General features: G+C 29.2%; 1 protein-coding gene across 1 annotated transcript in view; it reads right to left on the bottom strand.

The window, feature by feature from the left end:
- Nucleotides 1-1,269: 1,269 nt before the first annotated feature.
- The window catches only part of LOC136987072 (LHFPL tetraspan subfamily member 2a protein-like), a 26,304-nt gene continuing 8,431 nt past the window's right edge, over nucleotides 1,270-19,142 (bottom strand). Inside the window, exons 2-5 of the mRNA XM_067284712.1 lie at nucleotides 10,559-10,820; nucleotides 10,194-10,445; nucleotides 6,315-6,428; nucleotides 1,270-2,742 (exon numbers count right to left, since the gene is read on the bottom strand). Coding sequence (XP_067140813.1) covers nucleotides 2,600-2,742; nucleotides 6,315-6,428; nucleotides 10,194-10,445; nucleotides 10,559-10,754 — 705 coding nt within the window. The 5' untranslated portion in view covers nucleotides 10,755-10,820 and the 3' untranslated portion in view covers nucleotides 1,270-2,599. The remainder of the gene's footprint in view (nucleotides 2,743-6,314; nucleotides 6,429-10,193; nucleotides 10,446-10,558; nucleotides 10,821-19,142) is intronic.

The following is a 19,142-nucleotide window of genomic DNA, read 5'->3' as shown; positions in this document are numbered from 1 at the left end:
AGAGCCGCACGTAACTCAAAAGAGACGCATTTGCCCATGTCTGGCATATATGTTTAAATTTTGTAAACATGAATTAAAATTACAAATAATAAAAACTAAGTTACTGTTTTGTACCTGGAGCAGAAATTCCTCAGGAAATGGAAATTTAGATTTTAAGGATTTTTCTTTTGTTTTGCTTGAATAAGCATTATTTTAGATTTTTCACTTAAGCCATCACTTCTTAACCTGTGATCCATGAAACTTACCCTTGTCTGTAATCGCATTAGGATATTTTGCCACTTGTAGGTTGGTTCGATCGACTGTTGCATAAGTCAGACATATGTATACAGGTCTTAAACCTACATTGTTGAATAAATTTGTCATATCAAGTTCACCATCTGTAATTTAACACACTTACGTACGTTCCTGTTAAAATTCTTTCTTTTTATTATTTTTAAAAATGTTTTATTAATACTTTCAATAATGTACAGAATAATATAATTATAATTTAGTTATTATCGTAAATTAGTTTATTGTGCAATAAAATAACTATTTCCTATTCATAGCCTAAATACTTCCATATATTCCAGACTAAAAGTTTTGAACTTATAGCTCCTACGTAATACACTAGTTCGGCGGGAAATTGGTGTTCAACATAATTGTTTAGTTATATTCCTAAAAAGCAGAAGTTAATGGGAAATACAGTGTCTTTAATGTATCATGACATATATACTGTAATCAAAAATTGGGTTTATTGAGGAGTTGTTGACAAAGCCAGACAATCTACCAAATTATTGGGCTAATTCTTTTCTTCCAGAAATTCTAAATTATTATCACCATGAGTTAATTTGTCTAGAGGTAAGTAGTTAGGCTGCTAACTCCTGATAATGAATGTGTGAAAATAATTAACACAGTTAACCTATTCAAAATTATATTTACAGTAATTTGTAGCTTAGAAAATGTGATTTCAAATTTACATGTGGGTTCAATTCTTTTTTAAATTTAAACCTAAGTTTAATCAAGTACTACATACAATATGCTGATTTACAGCTCATCTTTCCAGCATTATCATACTGAGATTTTCTGCATGGAATGACATTCGGATACAGAAGATTCTAAGTAATTTTTTCTTGCATTAGGCTTTATATGATTACTTTTTGTTACTACGCAAAAACCTTAATTCAAGAGAATCTTTGGTAATTTTAAGACAATCCCAAACCTAAATTCATGGAATGTTTTTCTAAATCAAATTATGATATGATCTGAAAAATAGACAACTGATCAAATTAATATATTGGTACATTTAAATTAAATTTTATTTTACAAAATGACATCACTTATAAACAATGAAAAAATTACACAATTGTCACTTTTAGAAATCGTGACTACATTTACTACATCACAAAATTGTTTAAAAGAATATTTTTCTTTTTTTCTGGTCATATATTTCAAATTATTTTTGGTTGGTGTAAAAATTAAGAAAAAAGTTAATACATTTATAATAATGTATGTAAATATATATACATATAATATAGGATGATCTGAATATTTTAACAACAATGAAAATATTTCATATCAAACTATATTACCTTTCAATCTAAAGTGGGTATATACGAAATACAAATTTTCTGAATTGAAAATCGTCAACAAATATTGTAACAACAACACTAAAAATAGGAAAAAAAAAATGTTAAACTTGCAACAGTTTTACCATCAAATGGTAATATCTCAGTTTATGAGCAATTATATTTTAATTTTGGTTTGTTTTGGAATATACTTCACCATTACCTGATCAAACTATATTTGGAAATTTTTCACGACTGTTCTTGACACCAATTTTCTGTCGAGACAATTTGAGAATATTATGCTAGAATAATTAAATCTAGCAAAAAAAAATTATCTTAATTCATAAAATTAAATCATAAAATTAAAAATTATTGCTGGATTTTTGTTTTAAGCAAGAAACCAATTCTACTGGATAAAAGTTTTATCCAGTAGGATTGGTTGTATATTGATGCAAAATTCCAATCCACTATAGTCATATTCCCATTGTTTATCCATGGATAAATGATGGGGATGATGATAACCTCAAAGACACTGGATTAGATTTGGGCACAGATTCCTTATAGAAATAAGAGGATGCCTTTTTGGCTAATATAAGCATAAATTATATAATTTATTAAACAGACAATCAAAATAGGGAGCTAGAGGATGATATGCAGACGTCTTAAATGTGTTTTCTCTAAATAATTGAATCTAACTTCAAAATATAGCAACCAAGATTCCTATGAAACAATGAGTTTAAGTTGTGAATTTAATTTAACTAGCTTAAGAAGTTAGTTAGAAATGACTTCAAAAATATTTATCAAAAAAATTATGTACTGCATTTAATATACTTTCAAAAAATAATATTTTTATAGTTGTGTGTTTATATACCAAATACAGTAATAAAATTTTCTATGATTGTGTGTGTGTTAAAATGATAAAGATTTCAAAGAAATAATATTCTCAACTTTCTCTTGAAACACTGTACAACTAAACCTACAAAGAATTTGCAGGAATAGCTGCCTAAGTACACTTACTGAATACAATATCTAATAACATTTACATCACATCAGAATTATATAAGACAGATGAGGTTTTTCCCTTCTAGAATTTCGTCCTGCACTTTATCGCTGGATGTTGATATCTCCGCCTGCACCGATAGGACCGAACATAAAAAGGTGATAATGGTACTTCCGATGGCCAGATAGAATGCCCAACCTGTTAATAATAAATTTCATATGATTTTCTTAGATAATTTATAAAGAAGAAGATAAATTAGCAAAATTATTTGTTCTAAGAATTCTTAAATTTTATAAAATTTAAAATCAAATGTAGAACAAGTCAAAAGAAAAAAAAGCTACAGTTTAAACACCATTTATTTCATAATATTTTAATGCAGTTACTTTATATATTTTGTTATAATTAAAGATCACACAAACACAATATATGAAAATGACTTTCAAAGATTACTTTTTCTTAAAAAAAGAGAGGTAATTATTTTTTCAAATTATAATTTTAACCAACATATATTATAAAAGTAAGTGTACAATGTGCGTCCCGCTAAAACTCAAAGTCCCGGTACGATCAAGGGAGTTATATGGTGTGGTAGTCCTCTATCCCCCATCCATGAAGAAGGTTCTCGTTTTTACCTGAAGGGCATGCTGTTGAAGATATAAGGGCTGGAAGTTTTGCCCTCTAGAAATTTCCAGAACAGTCTGGAACATTCTCAAATGTTCCGGGATGTTCTGGAACATTCCAGAACACTCTCGAATGTTCTGGACCCAGTGCAGAGCCCAAACGGTTAGGAGTTGAAAGTTGAAATTTGGTACACAGGGTACGTCACGAGAACGTTTAGAAGGGATTTTTTGAAATTCCCCCACGGGAGGGGGAAAGGATTATAGCTTATCCTGAAGAACTCAGCTTCTACTGTACTATTTTAGATGCAGTTTTTTGCGTTTTTGACTGCATTTAATAGGGTACATTACGAGAATGCACACTAAGAAAGGATTTTTGGAAATTCTCCCGCAGGGAAGAGGGAAAGAATTAAGGCTTATCCTAAAGAACTCGGCTTCTACTGTACTATTTTAGATGCAATTTTTCGTTTTTAACTACGTTTTAGTAGAGTACCACGTAGGGATGAAAGAAATTTATTCCTTAACAATGGAAGTACTAAGAGAAAGTCGTGTGCAAGATTTACAGGCACAGATGCGGTTTTTTTGCGGGAAATCGATCATATTTTTAGACCCATCTAAAAATTCTCTAATTAGTCTGGAAACAGGGGGACGTAATTCTTGCATTCTGTGAAAACGGGTAAGATTGGCTATAATGTAATAATTTTAATCTTCGCTATCGTTACTTTTTGCCCGAACAATGCCGGGCTTATCTGTTAGTCATATATATTTCAGAATTAGATGAAAAAAATTATGATTAATGTTAATAATCTTTTGTGTGGATAATTTTTTTTCCCTGCATATCTATTATTAATAATGTACCTTGTAACAAACATTTTCATCCAGAAAAACTATTCTATTATATTATTATTTTAAAAAAGAAAAGGTATCGGGTAAGCTGCTGTAATTTACTATAAATGGATAAATTCTCTTTCTCCTGGTTTTAGTTTAATTGGCAAAATTCATTAGTGTGTGTGTTAAATTTTCAATGGGGGGAGACATTTGGAAGGGTTATAAATTATTCTGTAAGAAAATAATGCATGAAATTTGTCAACAGATTTTGTTATAAATTAATACATCTTTAATAAATGATTAGTTATTTTTAATTTTTTTTAATATTCCTCCCCTACAAAAAGCAATAGATTCCTTGAGCATTTAAATAATTTTGTTTTATTTAATTATTAATAATAAGTGTCTTTTGTTTATTAAAAAGAAACAAATTAATCTATTTAAATATGAGAGAGACATAACACACTTCTTTCATGTACTATCTCTCTAATTCCTTATTTGAAATTATTAAAAAAATTTATCTTATAAATAAGTACGTACAAATAAATATTGCCATTATTCACTTTACAATTTCAATATATAACGCTAGCGAGGTTGAGGCCAAAGTTTTAAATGCGAAAACACGTACGTCGGACGTTCGGCGCCGCTTTCCCGTAAGCCTAGAAGGTTGACAATGGCATTTGGAATGTCTAGCATAATTCAACTGACCTTCCAAACACTATTGTCAAACTTCTAGGCTTACAGGAAAGCGGCGCTGGAAGTCCGACATACATATTTTCGCGTTTAAAACTTTGTTATTAGCGAGGTCGAGGCCAAAATTAAAGTATTTTTATACTAATATTGGATTAAAACTAAACAAAAAACTAATAATTTCTAATCAAAAACTGCTTTTAATTATTAAATAATTGCCATATTTTAAAGATATCCATTTTTAAGTCAAAATATAAAAACCTGTAAATATTTAATCTAAATTTTAGTCTTTATTTATTTTTTGTAGTAAATCAAATATTTAATATTATAATGGATACGAAACCTTTTTTTTTTTTTTTTGTTTATGTAATATTTATTACATGTGGTGATATTATTTATTCTTTCTGCCTGTAGGCAATCAAAAGGTATGAACTCAACCTTCACATAATTTATAAGTAATATGCACTAACTAGTTTCACTACTGGAACTCCTTGATTTAACACTTAAATTAAGTAAAACATAAACGAAAAATTTTAATTTAAAATACTCTTTTCTATAATATTCTAACAATGTTATTTGATAGTATTTGCATTAAAAATATTCTATACTTTCTTAAGAATATCTGATTAAAAATATCCAATGTCTAAATTATAATGCAAAGGATCAATGTTCCCTACTTCCATATCAGATAACAACCTTCATCAAATTACATGAATATGTATATGTTATTGGTAAATCATTCAGAATGACAGATACATTAATGGAAAAATAAAATATATTTAAATTTATTCATCCTTATTTTAAATAATAAATCATCTGTAATAATATAATATTCACTTTTTTTAAATTTTAAACTTAAAAGGGTTGTTTGGAATTAAAAATTGCGTACGGCATCATTATTGCGAGATATTTTTTAAAAGGAATTTTGCCGTTTTATAATAAATATTAATATAAAAAACCTTACTCTTGGAGGTGGGTGAGTTTTTAAAAAATTTAAATGCCAGTAGTAATTAAAATTTTCATTAACTTTAATCCCACTTAAGATATGATCTGTGACTCTCCCAACTCCCTTGACTTTTAATCATCAAATTTAATAGCATCGATATCCCATATATAGAAGTAATCCTGCCAAGTTTCAAAATTTTTGGTTCTTCCAGTTCTGTGATGATATAAAATTCTGTGAGTGTAGTATTATTTTGTAAGTGTCTTTTTACAGTTTTGGGCTCTAGTGTCAAAATTTGACTGATTTCCACATAGAATAGGGAAAGTACATAACAACCGAGAAAGAAAAATGCCGTTTACTCATTATTCTAAGCTTACTCTAATATAATTAAAGAAATTTAAATATTACGAGCAGTTTTATGCCAGTTTACTAGCTTATGGCCATTATGGACAAACAGTAGTAGAAATTAAAATTTATTTTTGTATACTAGTACTTTTTTATATATCTACATGACTTATTATACTGGAAACTATGGATGCAGATATTTAGTCTTACAGATCAGAAATAATAAATTTTAAATTACAATAGAAAGGACACAAAGGCATGATAATTAAGTAGTAGAAATTCATTTGATCAACTGATAATAGCATCCTGTATTCTTAAAGTGAAAGATTAAAAAATAGGATATAAAATCTTACCTAACGTACAGTCGCCAAATACGTACGGCTCTGCTTTTTCTCCACAAATAAGTTGAACACGTCGACTTCCCCATCCGGCAGGATATAATACCAAACCAAGGATATACAGTAAACCTTTACATAATGAAATTAATTTTAAAAATTTTTTATCAGTTTGTTTGAAAGTTAAAAAACACAACATAAATCTTGGCAATAAGTTATTAGATTAATTTAAATATATAACTGATTAATTTAGCAGTAACTGCATCAGATTTAAAAGAATTGAAGTAGAATTTATTTGTTCTCTGTTCTGCAGCCCTTTCTGGTATCAATTTCTAGCTATTTTGAACAACATGTCAGTTACATAACCTAATTATAATACGAAATGTACCATTAAAGCTTTCTTCTAACGGAATAATCAGACTGAAGTGCAGTTCATCGTGCGCATTTTGTCTGTTTCAGTTAATGGGAAAGGAAATATTATTATTCCTAGAAAATACATAAAATTTTGAAATTATCATTTATTTTATTTGAAATATTTTTGAATGTAATACAGAATCTTCCAAAATGAAAATTACACTAATTTAAAATGGTAGCAATGTTAATTATTTTCTGAGAAAATGTGATGCATAGTGATTGATAGAGTAACTGTCCAAGTTTCATCTCCCATCTGCAATCAAACATCCTTTTATCTACTATCTCTAGGAAGTGCCATAAACAAAAATGGCAACTCCACAACAGAGGAGTGTTCTACCATTCACAAAGTCAGAATTGCTTGTCATTATGCAACATGAGTAATCTGCAAGAACTGTAGAATTGTGGTTGCAATGGGAGGAGTGACAACAGATGTGCAGTAGCGAGTGTAGGAAGAATTTAAGTATTGGTTGGATGTGTGCTCTGTGACGTAATGTACACACGTCGAGAAATTGTAATGAGCAAATTTGAAACTTGGACAGTTTTTCAATGTTTTAATGTACTTTACAATGTTATCAGATTATGTTAATTATTATTACAATAGTTTAAAATGTAGCATTCTTTCTGGAAGACCCTGTGTGTATAGCGTATAGCCGATACATTTTTATTTATCTCTAATATTTCTAATTAAATGTAATGAGTTGAGAATAGTATTTCTAGACTGAGAAGATCATCATATAGAAAGTTTTATTTTTTCATATATAATGAAATGTATTTTGAGAGTATTACAATACACAAACTTATAAATATTTATAACTTAAGAAATGGCATCACAAATAAATTTTTATATGCAATTTTCATACTACAGACCATTTTTTCAGTCTAATATCAGTTCTGAAGATAGGTATGCTCATTGCTGTAAAGCAAGTTCATCAATACATTACACTCAAGGAATGCAACTATTGTGTTAACCATTACCCTTATATATATAATATATATATATATATATAAAGACTTCTGGAAGAATTAAAATAAAATGAAACAAAATATTTTCAGAGAAGGATGTCATAATTATATTAAACATGGAAAGTGAAAGATTTGATAATTTTTTGAAAATTACTAACAAATTCTAAAAAGTTTAAGTATATTATGTAATAACACGAAGTAACTAATATATAATTGTATGGTATCTTAATGCAAAAAAAAAAAAAAACAACAACACCAGATAACTTTTAATCAGTGTAATTAGTGAGTAACATATTACAACTTTTATCAAAATGTTTAAATTATAGAAATACTGATTAATAACTTATAAGATGAATATTTATCACCCTACGAAAGTCATTACTAAGCTATTGATTAAAAGAATTATCACTTTGGTTATGCGGTACCTAAATGAATTATCCTACTTAACCAGTTATTTTAACAAAATAGCTATGAATCATTGCATTAGGAATGCCTCTCAACTAAGCACTCTGAATCATAAAAATAAACAACCACTACAAATTATATAAATGTGCGAAAGAATTAGGAAGTTATAAATAAAGATTGTCCTTCATCTGTCTAATTTTCATAATCTATCTGATCGTTTCATCTTAAAAAAAATATTGGTAAACAAGAATTGTATAAATTAAATTTTTATTATTTAAAATTTTGAAGTTTTGTATACAACTAGAAACATTAAACTTTGTTGTTATTTTAAAAAATATATGAATTGTTTGGTTTATTGTATTTTAATTTATTAAAATTTGTGTATTTTCTTCATTCTTTAATCAAAGTAGACCTATTTAATTTATTAGTAATAAATATTTAGAAAAATTAAGTTATTAACAATAAAATAAATATACTTTAACAATATAGATGCTTTTAGAATTATTAGAACAATATTTTTATTTCTTTGGATGTTTGTATTCATGTTCTATAAAATTCATAATGCAAGATAATTTAATTTTAAAAAAAATTCTTAATAATTTCTTTAGTCATTTTAAGAGTAATGAGGTTGTTTTTGAAAAAAAAAAGTAAAATATTTCTTATTGCAAAATGCTAAGTCGTCATTTAGACGAGCAGTACTAAGATTCTTGAGACACAGTCATTGTGTAATGTTAACTGTATTGCAATACGACGCTAATCTAAACTATTTGTAGCGATGTAATTTTTATTGAATTCTTATCTACTATAGTGGTTTTATTAAACATAAGATATTTTTAGAACTATAATACATCAATAAGAGAATTCAATAGAAAAAACTGTTATCATCAATAGCCAAATAGAACATGCATTTATTAAATAGAATAGATTGTATTACAAAGAAGGTAGCATTACACAACTATTATATCTCAAGAATCTTAGTACTGTATGTCTAAATGATGATTTAGCATGTTTTTATTTAAAAAAAAAAAACATTATTTCAAAATATCATTAAAAATTTATTATATATTGTAATCATGAATGCATCATACTAAAATTACTTTTAGCTAGGATATATCAGCTATGCAAGTCCAGTTTGGTGCAGTTCTAACTTCTGACATTACAAATAACATACATACACGATAGCCACTGTTGTTTATTAAAAGTAATTGGAAGGTCATTGTGTGTACATTGTTTCATTTATTTATTACCGATTAAAGGAAAGTATAAAACATTTACGTGGCAAATTTTAGCCATCTGGCTATCAATTGTGGCTAACACTTAGATTGGCAGCCTACTTCTGTGGGGCCTTGGGATCGAATTTGGCAAGTCAAAAAACTCTAGAAATTTATTAGGGGTAGTCCATCTGGATATCTCAAGCCTCACTGCCCATTATGGGTCTGGCTGAACTCAAAATGGGCTTGCTATAAGGCCTTGTATGTACTATACAAGGCCTTTTAGCAAGCCACAAGTACCCACAAGGCAGAAAGAGTTAAAATGATTGTGACTTTTTGTTTTATTTGTAAATTTAAGTAAATATTTTGTACATTTGTAAAAAATACATTGTGTGTATGTATGTGTGTATTATATATATATGTGTGTGTGTGTGTGTGTGTTTGTAATTGATGAGCAATTTCATTATTATGTTTACATTACCATTATCAGTAAATTTTTTATTGATAAGATACACCGAAAAACTAACACTCAAAAAAGGAAAATAACTAAAATATCCATTAAATATCTAATAAATTACTTCCACATTCAAGTTTTTTTTTTTTTTTTTTGTTAAGAGCGGCAATCTCATTTTGAATTAGTTCTGAAGAAAAATATAGATCTTACCATTGAAAAAAATTACATTTAATTTCAGGAAATTGTGTTTATTTGATATGCTTTTAAGTTTCAGAGATTAAAACCTTATCTAAGAAGGGCAATGAACATCTGTGGTGTGTATGTTTTTATATATAATCTATAACATAATAATTATATAGTACATAAGATTGCTGTAAATTTTGATATTAGCAAAGGCATTGATAAAGAAAACATTTTTGTTTAAAAATTTAAATACTGTATTAAACTTACCAGCAATTGCCTGAATGGTCCCTGAGATTGTAAAAATGCTTTTCCTCACTATACTTCGAATACAGCATCCCAGAAGAGAAGTGAAGACGGTAAAAATCATCAAGACTAAGCCGCAAGCAAAGAAAACGAGTGCCGCTTTCCAAAAATTGGGAAAATCGTCAGATGGCATACCAAAACTTGTTACAAAAGGAGCGCAGTTATCGGTAAAAAGTTGATTAATCTCGTGAAGTTTGGTACAACGATTATAAATACCTGAAAAATCAATACGCGTCGATTTAATTTCTAATTAAATTAAATTGATTCGGTATCGTTTACGGAACACGGCAAGCTAAACTTAAGACGGATTTTTTAACGAAAGTCGTTACCTAAGGTCGGAGAGAATAACTCGTTATTGTTAAAATCACTGCGAACCAGAAGTTGTTGTCTTGTCCTGAGACCCGGCTTTCTCGGAGCTCCGATGAGCCAGCTGGGCGTAATGACCGCCGCCACCATAGCTAACGTCGTAGCTATGGTAAGAAGTGTCCATAATAGCGTACGGGATGTCACAATGACATAACACATGATTATCACAAATACATTTATGTTACTTTCACAGGAACATTTACTTGAAGAAATAAGCTTTTAATCCTGTAATATTAAACTAATTTTAGACTTATTAAAAAATATATTTAAAAAAATTATTATTAAATCATACAACAAACACTGAACCTTATAAATTAATATTTCTTCATCTTTACAGCAATTATATTTTGTAAAAATTTTCCTCTTAATTATGATCATAGATGAAATGACATTAATATTTAATTATCTTTAACATCTATTCTACTGATTGCTTTTAGATAATAAAATTACACTAAACAAATTTAAATTACTAATACTGCTTTGTAAAGTAAACAAGTTAATAATAAATTATAACTTTTGAAAATATTTTTAGGTAATTATACGACCCGGCGTGACGTTGATTTGCTCCGAAGATTAAGCATGGCACGAATTACATCAACAGTTAAAAATATTGTGCAAATGTACGAGACCCACACATTATATTCTGTGTCTTATTCATCACTTCCATGTCTTGTCTTTATCCTTCCTACCAATGCTTGGCACACCTTATCTTAACAATTTTTTATTTTTTGGTGCAAGACCCTAACTTTAAAAAATTAAATTCTATTCTATTCTATTCTATAGCCACATATGATAAAACAAATCTAAAAATTCATTTTAAATTTATTCATTAAAATATTTTTAAAAATCATTATTGTAATGAGAACAGCATTGAGTGTATGCAATTATTCATCTGATTGTTATCAGATGTTTATACAATTTTATTAATTCCTACTCTTTATTAAACATTCTCTTACAAAATTGCTAATTCTTTTTTTTTTTTAACTTATTATAAAATAGAATTTAATCTTAAATTATTTACTTAAAAAATTGTTAATATTTTGTTCCAGTCTAAATATTTAAACCGTGTTTCTTTCGGTGCTTTTCTGAATGCTAAATAGCATTTAGAAAAATGAATTTTGTGCATATCGAGATTGCTAATTTTCTTTTTTTTCCCCCGTTTATCATTTTCTTTCAATCCTTTATTTTTCTTTCCAGAAACAATTCAATATTTAAAAACGTGCACTTGAGAAAATTAACTTAGAAAAAGACGGAAAAAAATTCATATGCAAACATACATTTTAAAAAAACCTATTTGATTTAAGTTCCCCCTCCCCGTAGGCATTAAGAAGACACTTTTCTCATTCTTATCGTCGATCGGCCAGATCCACGTCGGGGCAACAGAGTGGCAAAGGGGGATTCGAGCCATCCGCGAAATTTCCGAGGCTCCGGTGCCTTTTCCATTTCGGTTATTCATTTGTCAGGCCAAACAGGTTGAGGTAAAAGTTTAGAATTGTAAAATAACAAAAATCTAACACATTAGAAAATTATTAATACAAATTTATCTTAAAAAATTATATTTATTTTGTTTATTTAAAAGTCAATTTGGTATAGAATGGCACGGTTTAAAAAATAATTCAATAGGATCCAAATTAATCCACCAAAAATATAATTTTCATACTCGAATGTAAAGTAATAATGAGTTAATTAAGTAAATGTTTTAATAGAATCAATTTTTAATCCTTGTAAATGTACACTTAATAAATAAAAAAGGAAAGCAAATACATGTTGAATATTTCGGTAATATTACATTAAGCAAATATAATACTTTAATGCATCGATTTCAAAATTGCAATACTTTGCAGTACAGATAATACACCAAAGGATTTCAAACACACTTTAAACAAATTATTAAAATGGTTCTATGGATTAAACTATATTGTTAAACTGAATTCAATATAATGGAACAGATATAATTTAGCAAGTCAAATTCTCTAAAGTAATATTCACATTATAAAACTAAGTATTGGACTCTATATTATTATTATTATTATTATTATTATATCAAATAAATCAATTAATGTTTAAAAATTTTATTTTATTTATTTTAAATATCTTAGCAAGGGAAAAAGATATCTTACTTTTAAGATATTTGAATAATTATCTTTTCTAAATTAAACATTTCCTTATCACTGTAAATTAATAAGAGCAATTTTCTATTGTGCATTTGTATCAATTCACCATTTTAATGTATTTCAAGGTAACTCGACTCCGATACAATCGCCGGAATATTTTACTGCCGTAGCATTTTTACCACAGTGGTATTCTTTACAAATTTAAATTGCAAGATTTGAAGAAAATTTGCTAGGGTTGTAAATTCCAGAACAGATGTAAACTATCCATTGTGAGTGGCCTTGTTATTATCATCACAATAGGAAAGGAGAAAATGTACACAGCTTCTAAGAAATATAAATATTTAAAAAGAAAAAGTAAGATATTTATTCATAGAGAATAAGTGCAGATTCGATAAATATATTAATTTAAACCTTTTATTTTATTTTATTAGGAGCAAACTTAATTTGTGTGTTGTATAAAAATAATATTGATTGATTCTTAAACTGAATAAATCATAAATAGACATGACTCAGAAAAACCCTATGATATCATTTTTTAATTTATTAATTTGCAGGACAGATTTTTTATATATCAAATTGCATTTATAAAGTCAACAGTCTGAATCATTATTCCCTGTTATGTTTATATATATATATATATTTGCTTCTTTTTAGATTATTTTGTGTGTGGGAGGTAGAGTTGTTACATGTATAAGATGCTTCCTTATATATATAAACTGTATGTAGTTATATCTATTAGGAAATGTAATTTCTTATACATAAGAGATACACCAAGACACTCAACATAACCTATAAATAGTACAGTATAGTATAGGGTACAGTCTTTATATGCAGTACTGTATAGTATACAGCTTATAAGGACTGTGTCCCTTACAAATTTAAAATAAAACATCAGTTGTACTTAAAGAGTTTTACAAACTAAAACCTATACTTATTTAATGCTTAAAACTATTTTAAATAAATGTAAATATATAATGGAAGATTTTTTAAAGGAAAGTTTCTCTTAAACTCCTAATTATTTATTAAAAAGGAGGACATATTTCTTTAGCTAATAATTTAGTTTCGGATGACAAATCAACATAATTCAGTTGAAAATATGACACAAATGGAGAAGAATCTCGGTTTTCTTTTTAATCAAAACAGCTTTACCGTTCCAAATCATTGTCCACGCATCATTTCCAGACCGTTACTTTCGACGTTCGCAGCCGTAACGATCCTATAAAGGTAGGCATTATCGTAATGACCACATTGGGAACCGTCACGATAAGTTATGTCGTGAGTTGCGGAACGAACGTCAACAATATATACAACATTAAAAGTGGATGTGACAGTCTGGCGGTTACCCAGGTGTAACGAGTGCCAGATATTATAATTTCCTAACGTCTTTTAAAAACCAAATATAACGATTTTAACATTAACAATATTATATAATTTCCTACCTCTTTTATTTATATAAAATACAAGTTTAAGATCAGATATACGTAGCGGGAGGATCGACTTATCAAGTTACGTATCCTCTACAAAAAAAGAAGCCACGTTTTAAGTTATAAACGTGCAAAATTCCTAATTACAACAGCGATTAAATTAATTATTATTGTTTAATTGGGTTGCAGAATCGATACAGATTATTTAATTTACAAAAATTATGCTTCAGTATTTATCTAGAAAGTGTCAAAGTAGGGAGAAAAATACTCCTTGCGCTCTCTAGAACAAGTACCTCTTTGTCTCTCAAACTATAAACTACACGATTGAAAAGTATAATAAACAATATTCACTTCTGTATCTATCTCCTTTCACACATACACACATACCCATACGTTTAAACTCTCTTGAAATTAATTATGGCACATTTGTTTGTTTACATGTTTGCACGGTTGAGGGGAGGGGGAATATATTTAAAATTTAATTCTTAAATGACTGCGCGTTAAACAATCGTAAATAAATTTAATCTGGAGTTTTCGTTGGCCACGGAACAACGAATTCGATCCTTTATATTCGTTTGCGCGTGCAAAATAGCTGTTAAGTTTAACAGAAGAATGTAACAAAGTATAGCAAACTTAATTGAAATGTTAATCTGTGCGTGGAACCTGAAGGATTGTTTAAAGGTCGTGTGATTCATTGAACAAGCTCCGTTATCTCTCCTAAGTTTTCTTTTTTTTTCTTTTCTTTAAAAAATTGTGTTTATCTAACCGGTTCCAATAGTATCAGACTGATGTGTAGTAATCCTTTATTGTTTGTTTAAGAAATGAGTAAATTATCCATTTGATCCCACCTGAAAGAAGTGTGCTTAAACACAATTTATCTAAGGCTGTGTGTGTATAAAATTCGGTTTAAAACTATTATGAAATAAAGGATTAAAAAATAATTAATTAAATTTTCCGTAACTTAACGGATGCTATTGAAAAAATAATCGGCTTTAAAACGTTTTATTTAAAATTTGGAGACATTTTCGATAAAGATGTTATTAGAAACTAAGAATTAAAGGGTAATAAATAAGTATTAGAGAAAGAACATAAAAAAAACATCTTATATCAGGTGTTTTTCGTGTTGTTTTATCGGTATTCCGGTATCAAATTTAGGATAATGCCTTTTAAAATTTATGTAGAAGGGCCCTTCTACATAATTTATATGTATATAATATTGACGGGATCGATGGAAAAAAGACTTAAAAGGGTTGGGAAACCCTGCCATATATCTATCCATACAGACGTACTATCTATAAGGGACCTATCTTCTCCCAATTTTGCACTGATTAACTGTCTTCCTGTCAAGATATATTTGTATTTTTATTTTATGCTATTCTAAAAAATAGGAGTAGAAACAGATACACCTTTTTATATTCACTCAAAACTCGACAATATGAAATTTTTCTTACTCATTGTCGTTAGCCTCTCCCAGTTTATATACAGATCGACCCCTATGCACGCGTACACACATATGCATATATATATATAATTACATTATTATAGGCGCTTATACAGGCTCATTGTACGAAACACACAAAATCCCTAACAGATGTAAAAATCTAACAAAAGAAATCAATCAAAACTCGCACGAAGAGACAAACCACATTGTAGAAACACAGCGCACAAATGAATTTTTGCTGTTATAATAAGTTAAATCATTCAGTTTTTCCCAGTAATCATCAAATGTTTAATTTTCTATGCAACGAACTAGCAACTGCAGTATAATAGATTTATCCATTTAACAGCAAAAAACAAAGTGTACATTAAAACATCGAGGTTACGTGACGTGAATGACAAAGCAGCTCGCGAATGAAATCTTGTTACATTTAGTGCAACTTTTTGCTATATTTTTGACACTTAACCGCGAGAAATGCGTAACAACTGCTGCAGAATACATTGATTTATTATAATACACATGTATTTTTTTTAAAAATTAGCAACCGGGAATTACAATACAAAGAAAGAAACGTGGTGACGTCTGGCATTCTCGGTGTAAATTAACACTTCGAACCATCCGCACACAACAACTACTATACAAGAAGAAATGGTAAAAAATGCAAAGAAATTCTATAGACTAACATGTGCATCCGTCACAAGAGGAAAGAAATATGTATTGTACTCATTACACTTCTAACAAACACACCATAAATAGGAAAGTCCAGCATAAATTACTAAGAGAATCAACTTCCTACTAACAAAAAAAAAGGGTATTATCATATTCAGTAGGCGTATCCAACAATTATTAAGTGAGGATGAAAGTTTTTGCATCATAATTTAAATTTTTCATGGGGGAGGAGTAAATTCCTTCACGTTAAAAAATTTTTAAAATTCAGTCAGGAAAATAAAATGGTTGGATGCTCAAAAGTCGCCGCCAATTAATCATTGTATTCGCACGGTTGCATCTCACCCATGCGCTATTACAAGGGCAAAAAACAAACGTGCCCCGGGGCATCTTCTCCCCCGTTTTTTGACAAGAAAAAACAATGATAAAAAAAATCAAAGCAGCACTTAGATTCGGTTCGATCGAGCATCAACCATTTAAGAAAACCTTAACAAATTAAAATAGGTGTTACACCTTTCCCCTCCTCCCCCGTCACTCGAGTAATTAAGTTAAATTCGCTTAACAATACACTTCTGTCGAGTTATCGTGGTAGATAAACAAACGAAGAGTTTGGTTTTGGAGGAAGGAAAATGTAAAAATCTTCGTTTGTTGGAAGGTTTTCCTGCGGGAAATCCTTTGCAAAGGAAACTAAGCGATAGTGACTGTAGCATGCTTCTTATCCTGCTCAAAGAGGCGAGAAAATTGACTGTCAGAATAGAAATCTCCAGATATTAAATAGTGCTGCTGTTGTTGGCATAAGAAGAACAGATAAATCCAATTTTTTTCCCTGACAATATCCATTGTCCTTTTATTTCTTTTCCTGATTTTCTACTCTTTTTTTTACCTCGGGAAATGCGATTAAGAGTGAAGAATTGTTTTAGAAGTTCGCTTGAATTTTCGGGGTCGACATTTATATAAATCTTTTGTCGGAAAGTTAAGATCGAAATTTTCTAGATTTATTCGTGGTTTTTATCTCTTTTTTCCCCCTTATTTTATCGGGAAAATTTTATAAGATTTTTACATCTACGAAAAAGTTAAATTTTAAAAGAATTTTAGCCTTATAAATAGGGAAAATTGGGTGATAAACGGGGGAAAAATTCTTGGGAGTTAGAGGTAAAATTCTAAGAGAAATCCAGCAACGAGTTGCGTTACTTTCCCGGCAAATAAAAATTTTAAATTGTGCATGGCGCCATCTGTTTATAAAAAATATAACTTTTTAATAAAATTTTATTTTATTATCTATAAAATGGCAAAAAGCTTAATTTTAAAGATAAAAACGAGTTTTATTTATTTATTTTAAATTATACGTGCCAATAGCGAGTAAAAATCATTAAGTTCGGCCCCATTTAAGGTTTGACACGTGACTTCCCTATCTTTCCACCCCTCGACCTTTAAACACCAAAATTTAATAGCATCAATCCCCCGAACACAGAAACCTCCCTGCGAAATTTTCGACAAAAGGCACAGGACTTAAGCTTCAAAAAGTGGGTGAACAAAATCGCGCCCCATCCACACACAAAAAACACCAAACTTTTATATAACATATAGAAGAATAATTTATTTTTATTTGTAAAACCTGTTATTTATAAGTAGAAAGTCAAAAGGGAAGGGAAAAAAATTTTTAATTATTAAAATTCCCTGTTTAAGTTTCCAAAATATCCGGCTAGAAACACCAAAATTCCAACATTTAATATGGCATTTTCTATTTTAGAATATGACACAATTGTTGGACTATTGTATCCGTTAGCAAACGCTTTAAAATAACTAAAACTTTAAAAATATAGATTAGAATTTTTTAAATTTTTTCTAGGATAAATCACGTCAGTGTAATTTTTCTCATCTCGTGACACAAAACACGATAAATTGTGGTTATACAAAAGCCGGATTTACTATATTTGTAAGGAACCAGAGGGCATGCAGTTTTGTATGGCAGGTAGTAATTCATACTTATTGAGAAAAATAACCCGGAGGCAAAATATTCTGAAGATTGGAGGATTTCTTTTCTAAGGTGTTATTAAATTGGCATTTTCTTTTGAAGTAACTTGCAAAGCGATGGGCGCACACAAAACGCGCTGGCAGAGCAGCAAAAATTCTTCTTCTTCTTCTCTTCCTTCGATGTAAGCAAAAATTAATCAGTATTCTAATTGACAACATAGCTTTACCTAATTTGCATACGTGGGAGAGTGCAACGTGGTGTTTTGAGATCGTAAAAGCGAGTCGCTATCGGGGTACCAGGCATACAAATCGGTTCGTTAGGAGTAGATTTTGTTAGCATCCTTTCAGGACCAGGAAACTAAACAACTAATGCTCCTTTATCGGCTCTAGAGAAGAGAAGAGAATCGTAATCGATAAACATTTCCGGAACGAAATGGGTTTTGCTGTGACATTTTTTTCATTAATCTTAAATCTTCATCCGCACTCGGAGGGGGGGAGAAGGGGCCCTAAACAAGGATCGATATATTAAAAATTCGAAGATGGAATACGTCTCCCCCTTATGCTTTACGTAAATTGTTTTGTCCAATGGAATTAAATGTTAATTTTATTAATAAATCATGCCAAAATTGACAGTAAAGTTGTAGCGGTAATATGAAGAAGGGAAAAAGAAAAAATTGGCCTTGATGTATGCTGTATAATATCAGAGGGCACGTCTGGATGTGTGCTTTATGAAGAAAGTTCAGTGACACTTAAATAAGGTCAATGAGATAAAAAGTGTACAAATACAGCCTCCTTTATATATATATATATTACACTCAATTATTATATACATCCTTGTAAAATCATCCCGACAGCTCGTTTAACGAAGTGTGTACACGTGTAATAATAATTGAGAAATTTTATTTTAAACGTTATAAGCGGGAAAACTTGT

Source organism: Centruroides vittatus, unplaced genomic scaffold (genome assembly GCF_030686945.1).
Source record: "Centruroides vittatus isolate TY-2023 unplaced genomic scaffold, ASM3068694v2 contig_1215, whole genome shotgun sequence".
Lineage (NCBI taxonomy): Eukaryota > Metazoa > Arthropoda > Arachnida > Scorpiones > Buthidae > Centruroides > Centruroides vittatus.
The sequence above is the reverse complement of the archived record's forward strand: the minus strand, read 5'-3'. Positions and strand labels throughout refer to the sequence as shown.